Here is a 21,290-nt window from a genome sequence, read left to right as displayed (position 1 = left end):
AATGCTTCATACATTTTATATAGATGCCTCATGTTACGAAGTTTCCGTCAGTCACATGTCCAATGTCCTTGACCTCATTTTCATGGTTCAGTGACCCCTTGAAAAAAAAGTTCAAATTTTTTGTAATGTTGAATTCTCTCTTATTATAAGTAATAGGATAACTATATTTGATATGTGCGTACCTTGCAAGGTCCTCATGTCTGACATACAGTTTTCACTTGACCTCGACCTCATTTCATGGATCAGTGAACAAGGTTAAGTTTTGGTGGTCAAGTCCATATCTCAGATACTATAAGCAATAGGGCTAGTATATTCGGTGTATGGAAGGACTGTAAGGTGTACATGTCCAACTGGCAGGTGTCATCTGACCTTGACCTCATTTTCATGGTTCAGTGGTTATAGTTAAATTTTTGTGTTTTGGTCTTTTTTTTCATACTATATGCAATAGGTCTACTGTATTTATTGTATGGAATGATTGTAAGGTGTACATGTCTAGCGGGCAGATGTCATGTGACCTTGACCTCATTTTCATGTTCAGCGGTCAAAGTTAAGTTTTTGAGTTTTGGTCTTTTTATCTAATACTATATGACATAGGTCAACTATATTTGGTGTATGGAAATATTTTATGATCTTTATGTCAGTAGCGCAGGTTTCTTTTGACCGTGACCTCATTTTCACGGTTCATTGCACAGTGTTAAGTTTTTGTGTTTTGGTCTATTTTTCTTAAACTATAAGTAATAGGTCAACTATATATGTTGTATAGAAGCATTGTTAGCTGTACATGTCTGCCTGGCATGGTTCATCTGACCTTGACCTCATTTTCATGGTTCATTGGTCTTTGTTTAGTTATCTTGGTTAATGTTAAGTTTATAAGACAGTTGTAATAAAGCTTTATACTTAGGACTATCAACATAATATCAATGATTAGTATAGAAGGCGAGACATTTCAGCGTGTGCACTCTTGTTCAGCTACGAATGAAAAATGAACATTAAGAGTATTTACAATATCTTGGTTGTTATAAACAGTTTGATTTTCATACTGCATTTTAGGTGGAAAAATATTATCCTCTTTTGGATTTAACTCTTTAATATGATTCCAAAGTTCTTTACTATTTTTGGAACTAGTTACAGCGTTTTGGTAATATTCCTTTTTTGCATTAAATATTAACGACGTTGTTTTATTACGCCACTTTTTAAAGTTTACCCAATCTTTTTTTGAATGATACATATTCCCATATTGAATGGAATTTTTAATTTCTTCATTAAACCATTTGGCTTGTTTAAATGTGTTTACTCTTTTAGTTTTCATTGGTGCATGCTTGTTAATAACTTGATCAAAATTTCATACCATTTGTCGACAGCAATATCAATATCATCTTCCATTTCAACAATATGAAAAGGGGTTTGATGTAAGTCTGTACAAAAGGCATCTTCATTAAATTTTTTGAAACACCTATACTTTATTTCGATATGATTTTCTTTCTTTATCTTTATATTTAATTTTATATTTAAGCATACAGGATAGTGGTCACTTAAAGCATATGAAGGAACATGACAATGGACAATATTTTCAGGATTAGTAGTGTAAATATGATCAATTAGAGTTTCAGATTTCACAAATACGTGTTGCAGTGCAAAGTTGTTGAAGATTGAAATTGTTTATGAAATTGATCCATTTTTTATTCTCATTTTTTCTCAAGTCAATATTAAAGTCCCCCATTAAAATTATCCCTTTGTTTTCTGAAAGAGCTGCATTAAATTCCTCCTCAAAAAGATCTATCCAGGACTGAGGGGAATCCGTGTATCTTTGTCACGGATGAGAACAACTTTTGAGTTGTTTTTTCGTTCGGCCTTCATAATCGGATAAAGTTTCCGTTTTTTTTCCTTCAATTTCAGCTGGAAATTGCTGGTTCACTCCATAGTGTGTACCTTTAAGGGTTTTTCCGGCACGTTTTACCATATCTAAATCGGAAAAGTACAAAAACCGTGCTATGATTGGTCTCGGTTTGTTCCAGTAACTCTTCCCAAATTATAGTCTATGTTCAATTCTCATGTCCTGATATATGAATCGGCGGAGTTTGTCTTCACAGTCTTCATCTCTATGTGCCTCAATCCCGGAGAATATAAGAGTGTACTTCATCGAACGACATTGCATATCAATAAATTTGTCGTTCAACATACATTTCTTTTCCTCTAAATTGTCTATTTTCTCTTTCATGTTCTCTTGTCTGTTTTCAAAATCAGTTCTCTCCCTCTGTAAATGTTCTATATCTGACGCTAATTTGTCTGTCTTTGCCTTAATTTCATCGAAAATATTTACTGTACCATGCGAAGTTGCTTCTAGTTGAGTCACTCTCGACTTGACATCTACTATACCCTTTTCTGCGTCGATTACTCTTGCGGAAAGAGAATTCAATTTATCATTCATTTGACTCAAAGTTGTTGTGCTTTTTCTTGCTTTTTTTCGATCGAGGATAGTCGTGTATCCATTCTGTTTAATAGTGTCAAAACGTTATTTAGAACAGCAGGTATCTCTGTTTCTTCTCCATACAAGACATTCCTACTTTCCTTTAGAATCTGCGTTGTCGATTTGTTACCCTTTTTGTCTTTTTTGTCTCCCATTTTTTTTACTCTTCTAGACCCTCAGTTGAGTTAATATATAAGAAGAGGACAAACTAGACAACCACCCATAAGAAGAGGACGAACTAGACAACCACCCGTAAGAAAAAGACGAACAAGAGAACCACCCGTAACAATAAGAGGACGAGCAAGACACCCTTCCATAAAAATAAGAGGACGAGGTAGACCATCACCCGTAAGAAGAAGTGGACAAGCTAGACAACCACCCGTAAGGAGAGGAGGACAAGCTAGGCAACCATCCGTTAGAAGAAGAGGACAAGCTAGACAACCACCCGTAAGAAGACGTGGACGAGCTAGACAACCACCCGTAAGAAGACGAGGACGATATAAACACTCTCCTGTAAAAAAAAAGAGGACAAACAAGACAACCGCCAGTAAGAAGAAGAGCACGAGCTGCTAGACAACCACATGTAAGAAGAGAGCACGAGCTAGACAACCACCCGTAAGAAGAGGACGAGCTAGACAACCAACCGTAAGAAGTGGATGAGCTTGACAACCATCCGTAAGAAGAAGTGGACAAGCTAGACGACCACCCGTAAGAAGAAGAGGACAAGCTAGACAACCACCAGTAAGAAGAAAAGGACAAGATAGACAACCACGAGGACGAGATAAACACTCTCCTGTAAGAAGAAGAGGACAAGCTAGACAACCGCCAGTAAGAAGAAGAGGACGAGCTAGACAACCACCCGTAAGAAGAAGTGGACGAGCTAGACAACCACCCGTAAGTGGACGAGGACGAGCTAAACACTCTCCCGTTAGAAGAGGAGGACAAACTAGAAACCGCCAGCAAGAAGAGAACGACCTAGACAACCACCCGTCAGAAGAAATGGACGAGCTAGACAACCACCCGTAAGAAGAGAACGACGTAGACAGCCACCCGTAAGAAGAAGTGAACGAGCTAGACAACCACCCGTAAGAAGAAATGAACAAGCTTAACACACTCCCGTAAGAAAAAAATGACGAACTAGACAACCACTCGTAAGAAGAGAACGAATTAGACAATCACCGGTAAGAAGAAGAGGACGAGCTCGACAATCATCTGTAAGAAGAAGATGACAAACTAGACAACCGCTAGTAAGAAGATGAACTAGACAACAACCCGTAAGAAGAATAAAAAGTTATCAAAGGTACCAGGATTATAATTTAGTACGCCAGACGCGCGTTTCGTCTACATAAGACTCATCAGTGACGCTCATATCAAAATATTTATAAAGCCAAACAAGTACAAAGTTGAAGAGCATTGAGGATCCAAAATTCCAAAAAGTTATGCCAAATACGGCTAAGGTAATCTATGCCTGGGATAAGAAAATGCTTAGTATTTTGAAAAATTCAAAATTTTGTAAACAGGAAATTTATCAAAATGACAGAATAAGACGAGCTAGACAACCACCAGTAAGAAGAAGACGTAGTAATTTTGAAACTGAACAACACAATAACTCTCCAAACTTTGTTTTGGGAGACTTAACTATAGTTTAATGCATTGGGGTGTCATACGGAACTCTTTCAAACTTTTAATTGAAATCGTCTTATACATACTAAAAAAAAACTTAACGGCAAATAGAGCTTTGCGTTTATACATATTTATTTCAAATACACCATTTTGAAACGATATGTCAGTCAAAACCGTGAAATTTCGATATCTCTGACTTCAACGAAATTACAGTTATTGAAAACATAATCATTAGCACAGGGACAAATCCTCTCATAAAGGATTTTAGAGTATTGATGAAAAATCGCCATAATATAGCTGGTAAATTAATAAAATACATTTCTGTTGTTAGAAATATTTCAGATATATGATTGATGACCAATACAGAATTGCTAGAAACCCGATAAGGTCATGGGGATCTATTGGTGGGGTGCCATGGCTGCTTTTCGTTGCATTGCGCGTTAGTGACACATATTCCGTAAATGGATTAGTATCAATATTTTATTTCTAAGGTTACAATAACAAAGTCATGTGTTGTAAATCTAATTGCACTAATATCCTACTATTTAATGTGTAATGATAGTTTTAGTATACCCAACCATATAAACACGTGGTTGTTGTTGCCATAATTGTTCGTTAATTGTTGTAGTATAAATCTTTTGAATTGTTTCACATTCTGTCATCTTGGTACCTATTATAATAGCTTTACAATACAGTATGATTGTTCTTATGGTTGAATGCCATATGGTACACGATTTATATGCTGTTCATTGCGAGGGAATGATTTTAGCAACGATAAAAAAACCGGTGGCTTTCTTTCGTGTAAAATGGAAAGACTATTTGCTTCCTTTATACCGGTATTACAAATGTTACTGGGATGTCAAATTATTTAGTCTTCAATTCCATACGGTTTTTTTTACAGGTCTGGAGAATTAAAAATGTGGAGATTATCAAATTTCGCTCATTAATGTTATAATAATCACTTTATTAATTATTTTTTTTTATTTTTTAAAGAATATTATAAAATTAATTAGATTTTAAATAGTATTAGTCACGATAACGAACATTTTCCAATAAGTAAAGATTCCCAAAAAGACCACACGAATAAATTGTTAATGAACAAGTTTTTTCTTAAATTTAGTTTGTTACATATTTTCGAGTTACAAAAAAGTTTAAAATTCATTTAACAAAATTATTTGAAGATACTTAACAGTTTACCCTCGAGAATACAATCTAGATACTATGCATGTAATATTATATCATTTGAAACATACTGTAAATCTAAGTTTGATATAACTTGCACTTGTTAAATCAGGAACATATATATATATATACTGTTCCCAGGTTAAATGTAATGGAGAAGCAAAAAACAATAAACTTGAAATGCTTTTGATGATAATTTGATCAAAAAGTCATTGGTTATTTATTTCATTTAAAAGTTGTCAATAATGCATTTCTTATAATCTTGTATTGCAAAAAAAAAAAATGTTAACGCTAAGTTCTTAGATATTTATGAGAAAATATTTATCGAAATACTCATCTGATGTACATTAAATAATTGATATTGATTAAATGATATAACTATTCTTAAAGTTATGCAAATGCTTCCTACTTGCTTGTCAAGAAATCATACCTCTTTTTGAACACAATAATAATACAATATATATAGTTTCTTAGTCTGCTAAATATGGTACCCCTCCGACTTTACGAATTATGCGATAGCGGGTTCTGATTTCACAATAGACGTATCAGTCACGTTCAGTCATTACAGCTGAACAGACGTGCTGGGTCAGCTCTCCTTTACCCGCTATCTTCGATGAGGGTTTACTGATAGATGGAACAACTACTTTCTTCTTTCGATGACAAAAAACAATCCAACGCTGAATAGAGTCAGAATACGGTAGGCATTATCCGCGTAACCCGCGTCAGCATACTCTCAAAACCCATTATGGTTGGGGGAGTGGTATGCCTACTGAAGTCCGAGGGCTGTATCCGAGGTGTTGAATAATGGACCTACATTTCACTGTCTCACGACATTGGTCCTGATAATGCTTCCTGTCATCGATAATACTACGTCCGCGATTCATCTGTCAGTACTCTATCATGGAGGTTAGCGGGCTGCCATGCAAACCAATCTGGCCCTGAAAGCAGCCGTTGTGAAGACATAACATCAAAATAGTCAACAAAAGAAAACCAAAACAACTCACAAAACCAAGATGGCGTCCTCCACCTGTTCCTGACCTATGGCTCAAAATAATTTAAACGCTCACCAAACGCCTTCGGGCACCGAGCCGACCGTGCGAGGTATGTATATCCAGTCAAGGTCGTTAAACACTTCCATCATCAAAAGACGCATTTTCTTTAAGAATTATTGTCATTAGGAAAATGTTGTTGACATAAATGATGAAGCATGGTTTTATTTGTCAAGTTATCTTGTTCGAATGAATGTCTCTCAACAGAAGAACATCTTCTGTGAGAATAACCTCTGTGTTATAAAAAAAAATATGCGGCATAGTTATACATGAAGCTATCCATAACCTTCTAAATGAAGTAGCTTTAAGCCAATGTTGGACCCTTCAAGGTTTTTTATTGAGAGAAAACTAGTTGATCAAGATACATTGAAATAAAGAAGTTAAAACCAATTCAAAAACATACATTTAGAATTATTCTCTAAATAATAAAACAGTAAATATCTTTTATCAAAACCTTTGTTTAGTATTATATTGCATTTCTTTTCACTTTAATTCAGCTTTTAAAGAATAATATCGAAAGATATGTAACTTTAGATATTTTTGATACCATGACCCTACCTATACAGTAAAATATTTGAATTTAGCATAGTCCCTGTTGATGTTGATTTTCCACAATGTTAAAAATTATACAATTGACTTTCAACTGCTTATGGTGTAATTCAATCCATAATTTTTTTCTTTGAAGAAACTGTAAATTATTTATTTGGATTAGTGGTTGAAAGTGTCTCTGCTGAGTTCTTAACTCTTTGCGAGCATTGTTGACGGGAATATGCATCAAATGTACGTTGTAGAATAGTATTGATCGATTGTTTTTATTTCTCTCAAAGTTATGTAATAATTTCCAACCTAGTTTTTCAAAACAACATATCAACTATGTTATCATAATTAAATTATTTGGAATGTAATACACGTTCTAAGAACCCGATAAACAAGTCTTCGGAGAGTTCCAAATACAAATATGTTAAAAATGCACTTTTCAGTAATATCCTATGCGTATATGAAAAAAGTAAAATCACAAAAATACTGAACTCTGAGGAAAATTCAAAAAGGAAAGTCCCACATCAAATTTGAAAATCAAAAGTCAAACACATCAAACGAATGGATAACAACTGTTATATTCCTGACTTGGTACAAAATAAACTGAATGGATCTAAATAAAGTTTGAAAAAATTTAAACTTAAATATTTACAAAAGAATGGGATAAATAAAGGCAACAGGCTGTTGGTGACCCTCTGCTGTTGTATTTTATTTGGTCGGGTTGTTGTCTCTTTGACACATTCCCCATTTCCATTCTCAATTTTATTAAGTAGTATACCGCTGTTCAAACTCATAAATCCATGAACAAAAAACAAAATCGGGATAACAAACTAAAACTGAGGGAAACGCATTAAATATAAGAGGAGAACAACGACACAACACTACAATGTAACACACACAGAAACGGACCAAGCATCAAACAAAATCCCACGAGAAAAACAAATATAACATCAAAACCAAATACATGAATTTGGGATAGACAAGTACCGTGACACGTCTTATCGCAATGTGAATTTACACTCAAAGTTAAGAGAAAACATATGACACAACATTAAAATGTAACACACACAGAAACAAACTATAATATAACAATGGCCATGTTCCTGACTTGGTACAGGACATTTTTAAAGAAAAAAATGGCGGGTTGAACCTGGTTTTGTGGCATGCCAAACCTCCCCTTTCATAGCCATGTGAAATATAACATTAAAATGACAACTCAACACCACAGGACTACAATATAAATAAATTGGAGAATACAATTGACAAAGAAACACACGAACAACAGCCAACAAAAGGCAACAAGTTGAAAATTTTAATACGTCAGAAGTGCATTTTATCCACACAAGATCCACCAGTGACGCCCAGATACAAAAGTTTGAAAGCCGAAACAAGCACAAAGTCGAACAGCATCGAGGACCAAAAGATCAAAAAAGTTGTGCCAAAAACGGCCAGGGTTTTCTGTTAGTTACCAGAACATCCATATTATTTAGAATAATTTATACTTTTGCAAACAGTAAATTTATAAAATTATTAAACAGAAGCTGTACATAGAACTGAAATATTAACTAATTACAGGAAACAACTGAAATACATTACATAACCAGACATTTGCAAAACAAAATGTAGACACATCCGAACAAGCCCAAACCACAACGCCAAGTGACGTCATATTTGAAATTGTAAAAAATGACAAAAAAATGATGACGTCATTTGAATTTGTAAAACAGATCATCAAAAAATGAAAAATGACGTCATTTGAATGAAAAAGATAGAATTAGGATCGATTTAAGATTATATTTGAACTAAATACTGATATTGCATTTAATAACAATGCACATTTTAATATTTATTATTAGCAAACTAAGGTAGCAATTAACTATATTATAAAGCTATGTCCGGTTTGTTTTGAATCTGACTTCAAACGTAAAATATCGTACTGATTACGTTGAACATAATGAAATCTAATAAATGAATGCGGTGATTAATATTATTTACCATAACACATAAATATAATAGAAAAGACATCAACACATTTGACAAAATCCGATGAGAATTACAAATAGAACAATAGAGACAGACGAAAGATACCAAAAGGACAAATTCATAAGTCCAAAACAAACTGACAACACTATGGCATTAAAAAAACCACGAGAAACGGTTAATAGACAAAAAATTCACAAAGCACAAAATAAAAAAAAAGCCTGATCAATACATTGTGTTCAAATAGCGCATAGTTTAGAACCTGATATTGATGTTAAAATAAGCCCATGAACCAATTTAAACATTTACCCGTACCGCGACTATCGTTGAGACAACAATTCCGTTCAATTCAATGGTTTAAGTTTAAATCCCATCTCTCAACCAGTATAATATACAGTTGTAAATGTTAAAACAACGTTACATAAAATGAGAGTTTTTCTTAATACAGTACTATTAGAAACGTATAACATGTATTGCATATTTCATGAAGCATTATGAATAATATTTACAGTAAGGTACCAGGCTTATAATTTAATACGCCAGACGTGCGTTTCGTTTTCATAAGACTCACCAGTGACGCTCAGATCAAAATAGTTAGAAAGACAAACATGTACAAAGTTGAAGAGCATTGAGGACCTAAAATTTCAAAAAACTTGTGCCAAATACGGTTTAGGTTATCTATGCCTGGGATAAGAAATTCCTTAGTAATTCGAATAATTCATACTTTTGCGAACTGTAAATTTATAAAAATGACCATATAATTGTTATGCATGTCACCACCGATCTACGTCTTTTTAAAATTGAACGACAGGATTTTGAACACACGCGATTCATATTTACCTTTGAAAATATTTTGCTGTCATTCTATGTCGATCATGTCTTTGCACAATAATTGCTGAAATTTTGATTTATGCTTTCTGGAACTTCATATCTGTGGAACGATATAATCATCATACCGATTGTCTTACAGACAGAGGTATTACATTAGCCCGGTTGCCTAAAAGCTCATGATGAAGGCTGGCGCAATGGCAATGATTTATTATAACAGACGAGCAGAATGTTTTCCGTAGCCGTACTCGAAACCTTATAATAAATCAAGTATCTTTACTTACAACCCTAAAGAATGACAGAAAAAAAGCTTGACAAATATAATTTTTGTGTTATCTTTGAAATTTCAATTTGCTTTTGCTAATATGGCTACACTGTTGTTAAATCTAAATAAACTTTGTGCAACAGAAACGTTTCATACCACTACTATACAGTCTATTAATTCAAATTTACTGTTCAGTATTAAAAGTGTTCAATTCAACAGATTTTTATCAGAACGATGTAATGTCACAAATGGTTTCCCCAAGGATGTCCATTATCACTTCTGCTTTTAAATTTTGTTATTCTATTGAAATGACCTAGTTACGTTTCTAAACTTATTTGATGGTGGTGTTAAAACAAACGATTGACACGTTTGGATTTTACTTGATGGTGATAGATGATGTGGTAGTCCACTCATTCTAGCATAACCTGAAAGTAATTGCAACAGATGATTTTTAGGTTTTAATCTTAAGCATTATACCCCAAATATACAAAGAAAAAAGTCCCATAAAATCTAACTTGAGGAAGACTAAAAAAATCACCATTTAAAATTCCTACGGAGATTAGCATTGAAAAGGGAGATAACTCTTGCAAAAAAGGCAGAAATATCAATAAAAATTGATACAAAATTATAACTTTACCGCTTCTATTCATCAGAATGTATTGATTCTTGATTTTTTAGCGGTCTTTAAAGTATAAAAAACAACTATAAAGGTGTTTTCATTTTTTTTCTCAAGCTATTATCTAGATTTTGTAGTTCATTAGTTGACCATTTATTGAATTTTCAACATGTCAAGGTAAAGAATCTCTAATTTAATAAAAATAATTAAGCATGTATTCTTCTTTTTGTGGTTTAAAGTTTCTTTAGACAAGTAAGATGCTGAAAAAATATAATATACAGATATAAACAATACCAAATTTTCACATTATTTTTTTTAAATGGTCACAAAGCTTCGCAATATCTTTAATGAAAAATGCACAAAAAGAATAAAGCTACCCATAACACTTCGGTTTTGTACATTTAATGAGCAGAAGATTATATAATTTAGTCAAATACCAACTTAAACCCCCATCAAAGTATCATACTTTACATAAATTTCAAGAAAATCAACCAAAAAAATTACAAAAAAAGAATAATTTTTAGGAGTTATCTCCCCTTCCAATGTTAATTTCCATAGGAAATTAAAAATGTTGATTTTGAGTTTTCCTTAAGTGAGATTTATTGGGACTTTTTTTTGTTTATATTAAGGGCATAAGCTATAGATTAGAACTAAAACATTTTCTGTTGCAATTAGTTTGAGGTTAAATCTTAGTTTGACTGGACTATGGTTATTCAAGAAAAGAATGAACAAAACAATCGTATACTCTGTTAAACCCACAAAGATAAATGTTGTGTGCGGATAGTTATATGAATATTATTGCCAATAAAAGTGAAATTTGTTTTAGAACGCCTTCTGACTATCATTGAATAGTTTACTGTGAATTATTCGACAACGTATACTTACATAAGTCTAGTTCTAAGTGAATTTTAGACTATGATGTAAATTGTAAAGCCGTTGCACCTGATGTCAATGGAGCTCATGGTTTTATAACGACTAGCTGTAAAATGTTAGGTGATGTTACTCCTGATATATTGTCAAAACCTAGGTTCATAACATAAAAGAGTGCGCATAAACGGGAGTGTTATGAAGCTCCAACAAAGGTTCTTTCCCCCCACACACAAACAGTGTAAATAACAAAATCACTTCATAAATTCGGGGTTCCATTGATCTTGTCTGGATTAACCTTTTCCAGAAACGCGTAAAACTTGAAAGTCAAGGATATATATTAAATGCGTGAGAAGCTATATGTAAACATTTAACTATGTGTTGCTTTTATATGTCCAAATCAAAATTGTACCTTTACGTTACGCGAGTTTACTAGTACCGATATATCGAAAGACCGTATAATCTTTCTGTTTCATTCAAAGGATACTATTAAATTACAGTTGTTCGTCGTCTAGATCTGTCACAGAACATTATATTTTTATTTCTGAAGAGACGTTGAAATTAAATTACATTTCATCCATGTGCATATTTTATAGCAATCAATTTATTCTACAATCCAAGTAATCTAATCACTTATAATACATGTATGGTAAATTACCCATCAATAAAACAGAATTAAATTTTTGCTGAAAACATAATTTTGACATTTATGTGTCAGTTTTAACAGTGAAATAGCATAACACATAAAATCGAGAATCATCAACAACGTTTCCATTGAATATCGACTTTGAATGAGAAAACCACTTGAAGATAGTCTCTATTTGAGAGGTTGTCTGAGGTTAAACTCTGCGATTGAAGGTACAGTTTCTCCGATTGATAGAAAAAGACCTCCAAGATGTATTTCATAGAATACGGATTAAATATTAGACTCTATTTTCAGCCTTCGTTAGATTTTTGGACTGCTATTCTTTAAAAATTTCTATAGATAGCTGATATTTCATTAGGTATGTGTCTGTGTAGTTATTACTGGAATACTTTTTTTTTGTATATATTTTTTCCTTTTTGTTAAGTTTGTTGGGGTGTAATAGCGTGACCGAAGTACATTTTGTATGAAGCGCGGAATCGTCCATCTGTGTCAATATTTAGGAAATAATAAAAGTATTAAGCAGTCATGCCTTCTAAAATCCGTAGTATCTTTAATTTTTAATTTAACTGGGATATATGAGATGCTAGTACTGACTGAAATATGGGTTATTTCGCCAGGTGCTTTTTCTTTTTGACATTTAGAAAGTTCTGAATGAGTTCTGCATCATACGAGTACAAAAAGCAAATCGGTCCGTAGTGGTGCACAATTAGTGCCCATTTAGAATATCGACTGTCTGTTGAAATATTAATCCATCAAACTTTATAAATATATTGTAGATCAAAATATCAAGTATCATCTTCAGTGTATTTTCGGTTCATTACAAAATAATGATTATAACCCCCCAAAAGAAATTGCATAGAAAAAGCTAATATATAATAATATAATAATAATATAACAAAACATGTTCCTTTTGTCATGAAACGGAGAACAACGAGTTATGATTATGAAAATTATTATTTGTTGTTTTAACAATTGATATTTTTTAACATCTCTATAAAGTTATATAACTAAACTAGAGAGGCGGAAGTTACAACAAATGTAAATCTTACACATATGAAATAGAAATTTTTAAAATGTTCAATCATAAACCAAAATTATGCTAAAAGAAGAATTACATATATATATTTAATGAAAAATTTAAAAAAATTCCAGCAATTTGACTGCTACATGACAAGCAACTATATGACAACTGTAGTACAGATCATCCAATAAATACTCTTGAGAATTGAATTTAGTTATCAAAAGTACCAGGCTTATAATTTAATACGCCACACTCGTGGAAACTACCAAGGCACCATACCAAAACATGTAACAATGTACTTGGATAGAGATAAGCATGCAAAGTAATGTACATGTGTAATACGCAATCTGATGTACACTGTGCCGGTGAAAAGAAATAATACAAAATTGGTTGCAAAGTTACCCTTCCGTTTGTATGTACTTTATAACCTTATCGTGGTGTTGTAAACACTTCTATAGTGGTTATATTATGATATGTCATACAAAATTATTGAAACTTTTAATAGTTGATTGTTGCGTGAACCTCTGAGGGTTCACGCATATATATTAGTTAGAAATATGGTCTATTGAGAAATATTCGGAAACTTTCTTTTGTTCATTCGGAACATTTTTTCTTCTTATCTGTATTAGCATCCTGCAATTAAGAACACCTCCATACGGGGTATTCAATATATTTAAAACATGGCAATAAAGAACTTTACACTGATTGCTTACTCACTTATATGCTATATGATAATAAAATATATAGTTGAAAATCTGTATAGAAAAAAACGAAATAGCTATCCATACGTATAATTTTTAAGAATAATAATGATTCAAAACATGGACACATGTACCTAAGTCTTCTAAACATTCATAAAATTCATTTAGAAATAATTAATGAGGCATTGCGAACTGGTCAACTAGTATGATACAATGTACTTTAATTAATGTTCTTTACGACCGATCATCAATAGGTGTTACTCTCCCACGAGATGGATTGAGATTGAGAAATTATTTGACCTAATATAAAACCATTATTAAAGAGGCATAACTTTAGAATTGAATTCTAGATACAACGGATTTCATTAATAAAAAAGAGTTACACACAAGATAAAAAGGGAATGCTTTCTTATTGCCTATGATGTAACGTAAATGTACACAAATATGATCATGGTTAATTTAAAAGAAACGGTTATCAATGCAGTAGAATTGATTGATGCACAATAATATCCTTTAAAGATTCCCAACAAAAAAGGTTTAACTGCATTTGTTAAATTATTTCTAAGAAACAATGAATTTGGGTTTAATGGACAGTTATACAAACAAGTTATAAGAACGCCCATGGGTGGTATATTTTCACCACTATGCACATATATGCATCAAATTCATGGCAATTTATTATGCCAAACAACGATAATTAGCAAAAAAAAACCAGGCTCCTGATTTCGGACAGGTATATTAAGTATACATGTATAAGCAGCAAATTAAATGTATTTGCTGGATCCAAACCCATTTATTACGTGGAACAGGGTTTTACGGCATGCACAAACACATGATAAGTAAGTTGCTTTTGTCTTATTGGTAGGAATAAACATTCCATATTCTATGAAGCAAAATAGTCGTACTTTAACGTTTAATTCCGCTACAAATGTTTGCACCTTCCCTTAGTCAGGAATCTGATGTACAGTAGTTGTCGTCTGTTTATGTAGTTCTTATGTGTTTCTCGTATCTCGTTTTTATATAGACCGTTAGTTTCCCCATTAGAATGGTTTTATACTAGTATTTTTTGGGGCCCTTTATAGCTTGATGTTCGGTGTGAGCCAAGGCTCTGTGTTAAATGCCGTACCTTGACCTATAATGGTTTACTTTTATAAATTATTACTTGAATGGAGAATTGTCTCATTGGCACTCATACCACATCTTCCTATATCTATCTAATATGGATTTTTTTCACAGAAAAGTCAATAAAATGGCTGTTGGACTTAGGTGAAATATTACCTCTACCAATAAGAACCCTAGAAGTGTCATCCATTGGTAGTATTTTGACCTTTCACGTTGGTAAACATTAATATCGAAATAAAAACATTAATTATCTCCTCACTTTATATTTAACGCCACTCTCAACATACCCAAATTGTCCTGATTTACAATAAGGCCACACCAATTTAATTTCTTGTTCTACGGATTTTTGGACTCCAAAAATTGGGGGAAGCGAGCGATTTGAAAATTTTAATAAAAAATATTTATTTTGCAAATTTTTGAGGCGAAGCTTGAAAAGTAAAGGCGAGCGATTATATTTTTTTTTTGTAAACATAAAATAGTAGGTTTTGACAATATTAAAACTTGATTTATCTCTTGTACTTTGACATTTCTTTAATTTATGAAGTATTTTTCCCTGTTCACCAATAAATAATTGAATAATTAGATTTGGTATATGTATGTGTGCCAATTAATGAGACAATTCTCCATCCAAGTCATAATCAAGTTGGGAACAACCCCTCAATTTTATAAATATCCTTTTTATGACGGGTCAATATAAGTTACAATATATTTTTTTGGAATTAAAACTTTTTAGTACAAAAGAGCTCATATTTTCTTAAAGAACTATATATCTATCTGGTATTAAATGGTCAAAACATGCCCAAGAATTTTGTAATATTCCTGGACTTAGGCCATGTTAACACATTTACTTTAATATTATTCAAAATAAATAATATCATAAATAATTCTCTTTAAGAATATAGTAATGTTGTTTAAAATTATTTAAATATGATGTATTTCTCCTCTCTTTTAGTTAATTTTTTTAAGTTCTTCAAAGGATTTGTATAGTAACACTATGCAAATCCTTGGTATTTCTTCAAGTTTCTTTTTTTACAACAGTAAAATGACCCCATATGTGCCCTTCTGAGGGATAATAGCAAATACAGGTCATAGTACGTACGGCAGAGCTTTGGCCCAGACCAAACAGCAAGCTATAAGGGACCCCAAAATTATAAGTGTACACAATTCGAACAGGAAAACCAACGATCTAATTTATATATATACAAACGGAAAAATACCAAATAATATTTATGAACATCAACGAACGATATCTAACTGCTGAACGACAGGCCCCTGAATCAATCAGGACAGGTGCATAAACATGCAGGGGTATGGATAGTTTTGTATCGCCAGCATATTGCAGTTGAAGGCATTTCTTTCCGAAGTTCTTTGAAGTTTATTTCTAACAACGAACATATTTTGATAGGTAATCTAAGTAAGGGGGAAGGAAACCAATGTTTTGTTCTGTACAGGTATTTTCTTCTGTTTTCTATTTATCGGAGCACTCCCATTTGGGATAAATGGGTTTCATGCTGAATCAAATATTATCACAGACATTGACACAGTGTACTTGGGTGCTTATATGTTTAAAATCGTTATAAATACATGTTAGATTGTGATAATAAAAACAAGTGCAAATATCTGTTTATAATATTTACAAAAAAAAAACGGTGCGGGAAATGGACACGATTACATTTTCGGATGCGGGAAGCGGGAACATAAAAAAAATAAAAAATTCTGCTTTGAAAAAAAAAGGTGCGGGTGGGTCCGTCGAACAAGGAATTAAATTGGTGTGGCCTAAAAAGAAAATATTATCCTCCACACAGATGATAATGAAAGCACTGAGGTATAATTTACAATTCAGTTGAAATAAGATTTGCATAAAGTTCTAAGGTTCACGTATTGACTTTTTTTTTTCTAAAAAAGCAACTTGTTTTTATCTTTTTTTTATCACGCAATTATTTGTTTTCATACAATGATACAGACACTTTGGTATAGGAAAAATTTGTTCAAGAAATAATAAGATAAAGGCTATGGGTTAATACAGTCATTTAACACAATCAGTGCAATTAATAAGTTATTTCAGACGGGAAAATTAAATGGGTTTGTCAGTATCATTTTGATGCTGGAAAAATGCCAACACTACTCCTTGAACGAACCATAGAACTTTTAAACAACAAATTTGAAGATGCACGTAACTGTAATGTTTGCACAATACAGCATTTGACAGATTATCTAAATGTACGAAACAGCTCCAATGAACGACCAAATAATGCTCTGCCCAGCATAAGTACATTTTTGGTATACTACTATGCAACATGTTTCGATAGAGCGAGTCTAACAGCTCGATAAACAACATCGACTGGGAAGAAATGATGTTGTTCGAAATCGATTGACAGTCAATAAAATGACGATGTTGTTATCTAGCCATAGACGACCGTACAAGGGCTGTATAGCCAGTCAAGGTCGTTAAAAAAACTCCCATCGACGCCATAGGTTAGGTACTTACAGCTCGCATCGTCGAGAACCTGAACAGTGGCGCATGTATCGTCAAAATGTGATTATCAGTAATGAACCATCATTATCTTTTCGGTTTAAAACCGTTATTGCTTTTCCTTTTTTTAACAACATTAAATATTTATTCATCAAATATGCTTGTTACATTGTTACACCAAGAAACCAAGCTCTTCTTGATGCATCCTGTTATATTCCACTGATTACCCAGGTTAGCAATCAGCTGCTGGTATATATTAATAAATTATAATAATATGTATAAATTTCTTGAAATACAATTGTACAACATTTTAATACATTATGTTTTATTCTATCAATCGTCTAAACTTCTTTTTAGTGACTTTAGTAATTGATTAAGTTTCATTGTTCTGTTTTCGTTGTAAAAATTTGATAAACATTTACCTTTGTCAATATCTGATTAGATACAAAATATGATTTGTATATGGAAAGATCGTGGAAATAATTCAGACCAAAATAATTTTTGTCAAAAATTTTATATCCAAAGACTAATTGCTTTAATGATACTCTAAAATTTAAATTTGATTTTATCATTAACTCATAAATACTTTTCCAAAATTTTTCTAAAAATCGACCAGAAAAAAAAAAAAAATAAGTGGTTTTAATCTTCTTCTTTTACATACATTACATAGACTCTCATTCTTCTGTTTCCATTTAAACAATAATTGTTTTGTTGGTAATATGAATTGTAAAAGTTTCCATCTATATATTTTTAACTGATTTTCTTCTAAATAATGAAACATGAAAACATGTTATTGTTAATCTAATTATGCAGACAGCAAACAAGGATTTTAAAAGGACAGCGCGATTTATGTTCTAAAACATGTATGATGAATAGACTCAGTTTGGAGATCTAACATAATGATGTACCCTGCCATCTCAGTAAGAGGTAATTTGTCACACGTGATTAGCTGAGAAGCAGTAAATACCAATTTGACCCGGGGTTCAAAACCACGCCTTCCGTCCTCGCGACGAACACGCTACAACAACACCACCGCTTCGTTTATCGGCATTGTTCATGATTTATAAAGTGCGTTTGTACAATTTATAAACCGAAAGAAAAATGTCACCCATAGGTGTAATTTTGGTACCCCAACGTTTAATATATTTTTTGGAAATTCCAAACCTTTGAAATTCATTTTGTTAAAATTATCATTTAGTAATATAATCTAGGCGCTATTGTGCAGAAATGTCACTTATGATGTCACATACAAGACGGAATTTACATTTTTTACCTATATGCAAGATGTGTCTTAATAAAAAGATATATTTTACACAGTAACAAAAAGTAAAATCACAAAAAATACTGAACTCCGAGGAAAACTCAAAACGGAAAGTTCCTAATTAAATGGCAAAATCAAATGATAAAACACATCAAACGAATGATAATAACGTAAATATGTTAAAAGAAAAAAGAAAAAGACCCTCATGTTATTGGAGGTCATGCTAGTGGGTAGTGTCCTTATCGTACCATCTACTTTTCTATATTCATTATCATTTTCAAAAAAGATTTGATCGATTACATATTACTACATGCAAGTAGGTCAAACTATTTACTAATGGTGATTGAAATCATGTCAGCCTTATTAGACCTTCTAGAAAAACTGTAAATCTGTTAAACAAAATTAGTGATAATTTTCTGTCGTTATCATTTGACAAATATAATACGATTTATACCCTAGAGTGGAAATACGATAATGGAAAGGGTTGTCTACGAGTTACTGTAGTAAGTGTTTTTGGTCATTATCTTTAAACAGGACTATTTTCCAGAAGAATCTTTGTCTTCATGACGTTCCTTCAGGGTATTAGACAAAGACGATTTTAATAAGTATAGGAATCTGTCATGAAAGTTAGCTATAAATCCAGGGTTTTTTTTATCTACCACTTTCTACAAAAAAAAACCTGTAACAAGACAGGAAAAATAACATTTGTCTGCCATTCGATTGATGCGTTTCATTATACTTGGAGTTTGGTATTTTTTTTTTTCTTACGATCATTTTTGTAGTCATTCTCATTCGAAAAAAACATAATTGCATAGGGTAAATGAATAAAGAGCTTGTAAAAATCACACTTAAAAATGATTGACGACTACATTATACTAGTTCATATACTTTTAAAATCACATAAGTTAGTCGATATTCTTCTGTTACACAGAACTTTATGTATATTTTGGTTTGATCAGCTATTCAACGCTTGTATTAAGTTTGGATTTTCAAATAGTTTGACCTCTAGCATCAATGAAGAGACAGTTGTTTGAATAAGTATCTAGGGCCTTGGAATTGGCAACGTTAATTTTATAATATGGACCTTTCGGTAACACTTTAATTTAGTAGTTATCACTTTTATGTTGACAAGAAATAACATTGATATATTAATTTTTCCGCTGCTAAATCTTCTGTTAAGGAAATGTTGTTGTTTTTCGAAACAGTTAGATTTTTCTACCCCTAGGTATAGGTTGTCTAAGCCTTATTTGGCACAACCTTTAGGGGATTTTGATTCTTAATGGTTAACACATTTGCATTTGATTTAGCCTCCAGTATGTATTTTTACTGATTAGTATAATGTAGACGAAACGCGCGTCGGCGTACACATTTATAAGCCTATCATTTTTGATTCTAGTGAGAAGCTGGTTGGCTAATTTTGCTAGTGATATCTTAATGGTATCAACAGCCAAGTAGCCTTTAATTCGATACTAAAAAAATAGCAATATTGTTTGATTCGAATTTAATGTAATAAAGGTTTGAAATCATTTTATATTTAAAAAAAACTCTCATTAATTCAGAGGTCTGATTCCTTATCTGGTTTCAGCTAAACTTTGGGTTCCTTTATATTTGATCAGACCTTTCACCGTTCGTTTCAGGTTTTGAATTTTCAAAGTTTTGACTTAATATAAGCATCACTGATGAAATAATACGACATTGTCAAAATCTTCATCCGATTAAATAAATTTTGTTAATATAGCACCACAGACTGGATCTCGTTCAAGTAAATTTTCAAATTTACTCCCTGTTTCGATTTTAAACGGTGCAAAACGACATAGGTATTTGGTAAAAAAAACCTTCTATGTATAATGACATTAAGATTTAACAATATGTCTAATGGTTTATACATGTATGGTCCAAGTATAAAACTTTCAAAAATAAGTGGTATTGTTTACTACCACCTTTGCCTGACATATCTCTCTCTGATTATGTATTATGAATTATTACGCAATTATCAATATATGTCGACTATGATATTATTTGATATTTTGATAAAGCGTGAGGTCTGGCCATTAAACCCGGTTCCACCCACCAATTATTCTTAAAATGTATTGTACCAAGTCAGGAATATGGCAGTTGTTATCAAAGAGTTTGTTCCTATGTTTGTTGGCGTTGATTTTGTTGCAATTCAGTTTACCTATTGTTCCTATGTTTTCCTCTTGTGGTTCATGTGTTTTCCTTGGTTTTAGTTTTTGTCCCGGATTTGTTTTCTCTCAATCAATTTATGACTTTTGAACAGCAGTACACTTCTGTTGCCTTTATTGTACACCTCTTCTTTCTACTACTACCTAAAACATTACTACTATACAGGTAAACTGATGATAATAATGTTTAATCCATATCATGAATTCAAACACATCTAGAAAATTCGTCATGTTCTTATCTGTCTCTATATGTATATGGTTATTTTTGCATCAAGTCATAAAATCGACGACAGACTTCGGAGGTCATCTCTATGGTTAATAAGATTGCGTCTGGTCTAAAATACTCAAGAAATGCTTATCCGTTATAAGGAGTTCATGCTTTTTTAATAACTTCATATGGACTTTTTGTAATTTGGATATACGTTAAAGTAACTTAAAAATCGTGTTTTAAAATTTAATTCAAATTGGA

At 32.3% G+C, this 21,290-nt stretch overlaps 1 protein-coding gene across 1 annotated transcript; it reads left to right on the top strand.

The window, feature by feature from the left end:
* The first annotated feature begins 1,392 nt into the window (after nucleotides 1–1,392).
* On the top strand, nucleotides 1,393–3,493 carry LOC139515461 (serine/arginine repetitive matrix protein 2-like). The gene is made up of 3 exons (XM_071305032.1): nucleotides 1,393–1,409; nucleotides 2,668–3,014; nucleotides 3,162–3,493. Exons 1-3 carry the CDS (start codon nucleotides 1,393–1,395, stop codon nucleotides 3,491–3,493), a joined length of 696 nt encoding a protein of 231 aa, XP_071161133.1.
* Nucleotides 3,494–21,290: the final 17,797 nt, after the last annotated feature.

The sequence above is a fragment of the Mytilus edulis genome, chromosome 3 (assembly GCF_963676685.1).
Source record: "Mytilus edulis chromosome 3, xbMytEdul2.2, whole genome shotgun sequence".
Classification (NCBI taxonomy): domain Eukaryota; kingdom Metazoa; phylum Mollusca; class Bivalvia; order Mytilida; family Mytilidae; genus Mytilus; species Mytilus edulis.
Note: the sequence above shows the minus strand (reverse complement) of the source record. Positions and strands in the feature narration are given on the sequence as shown.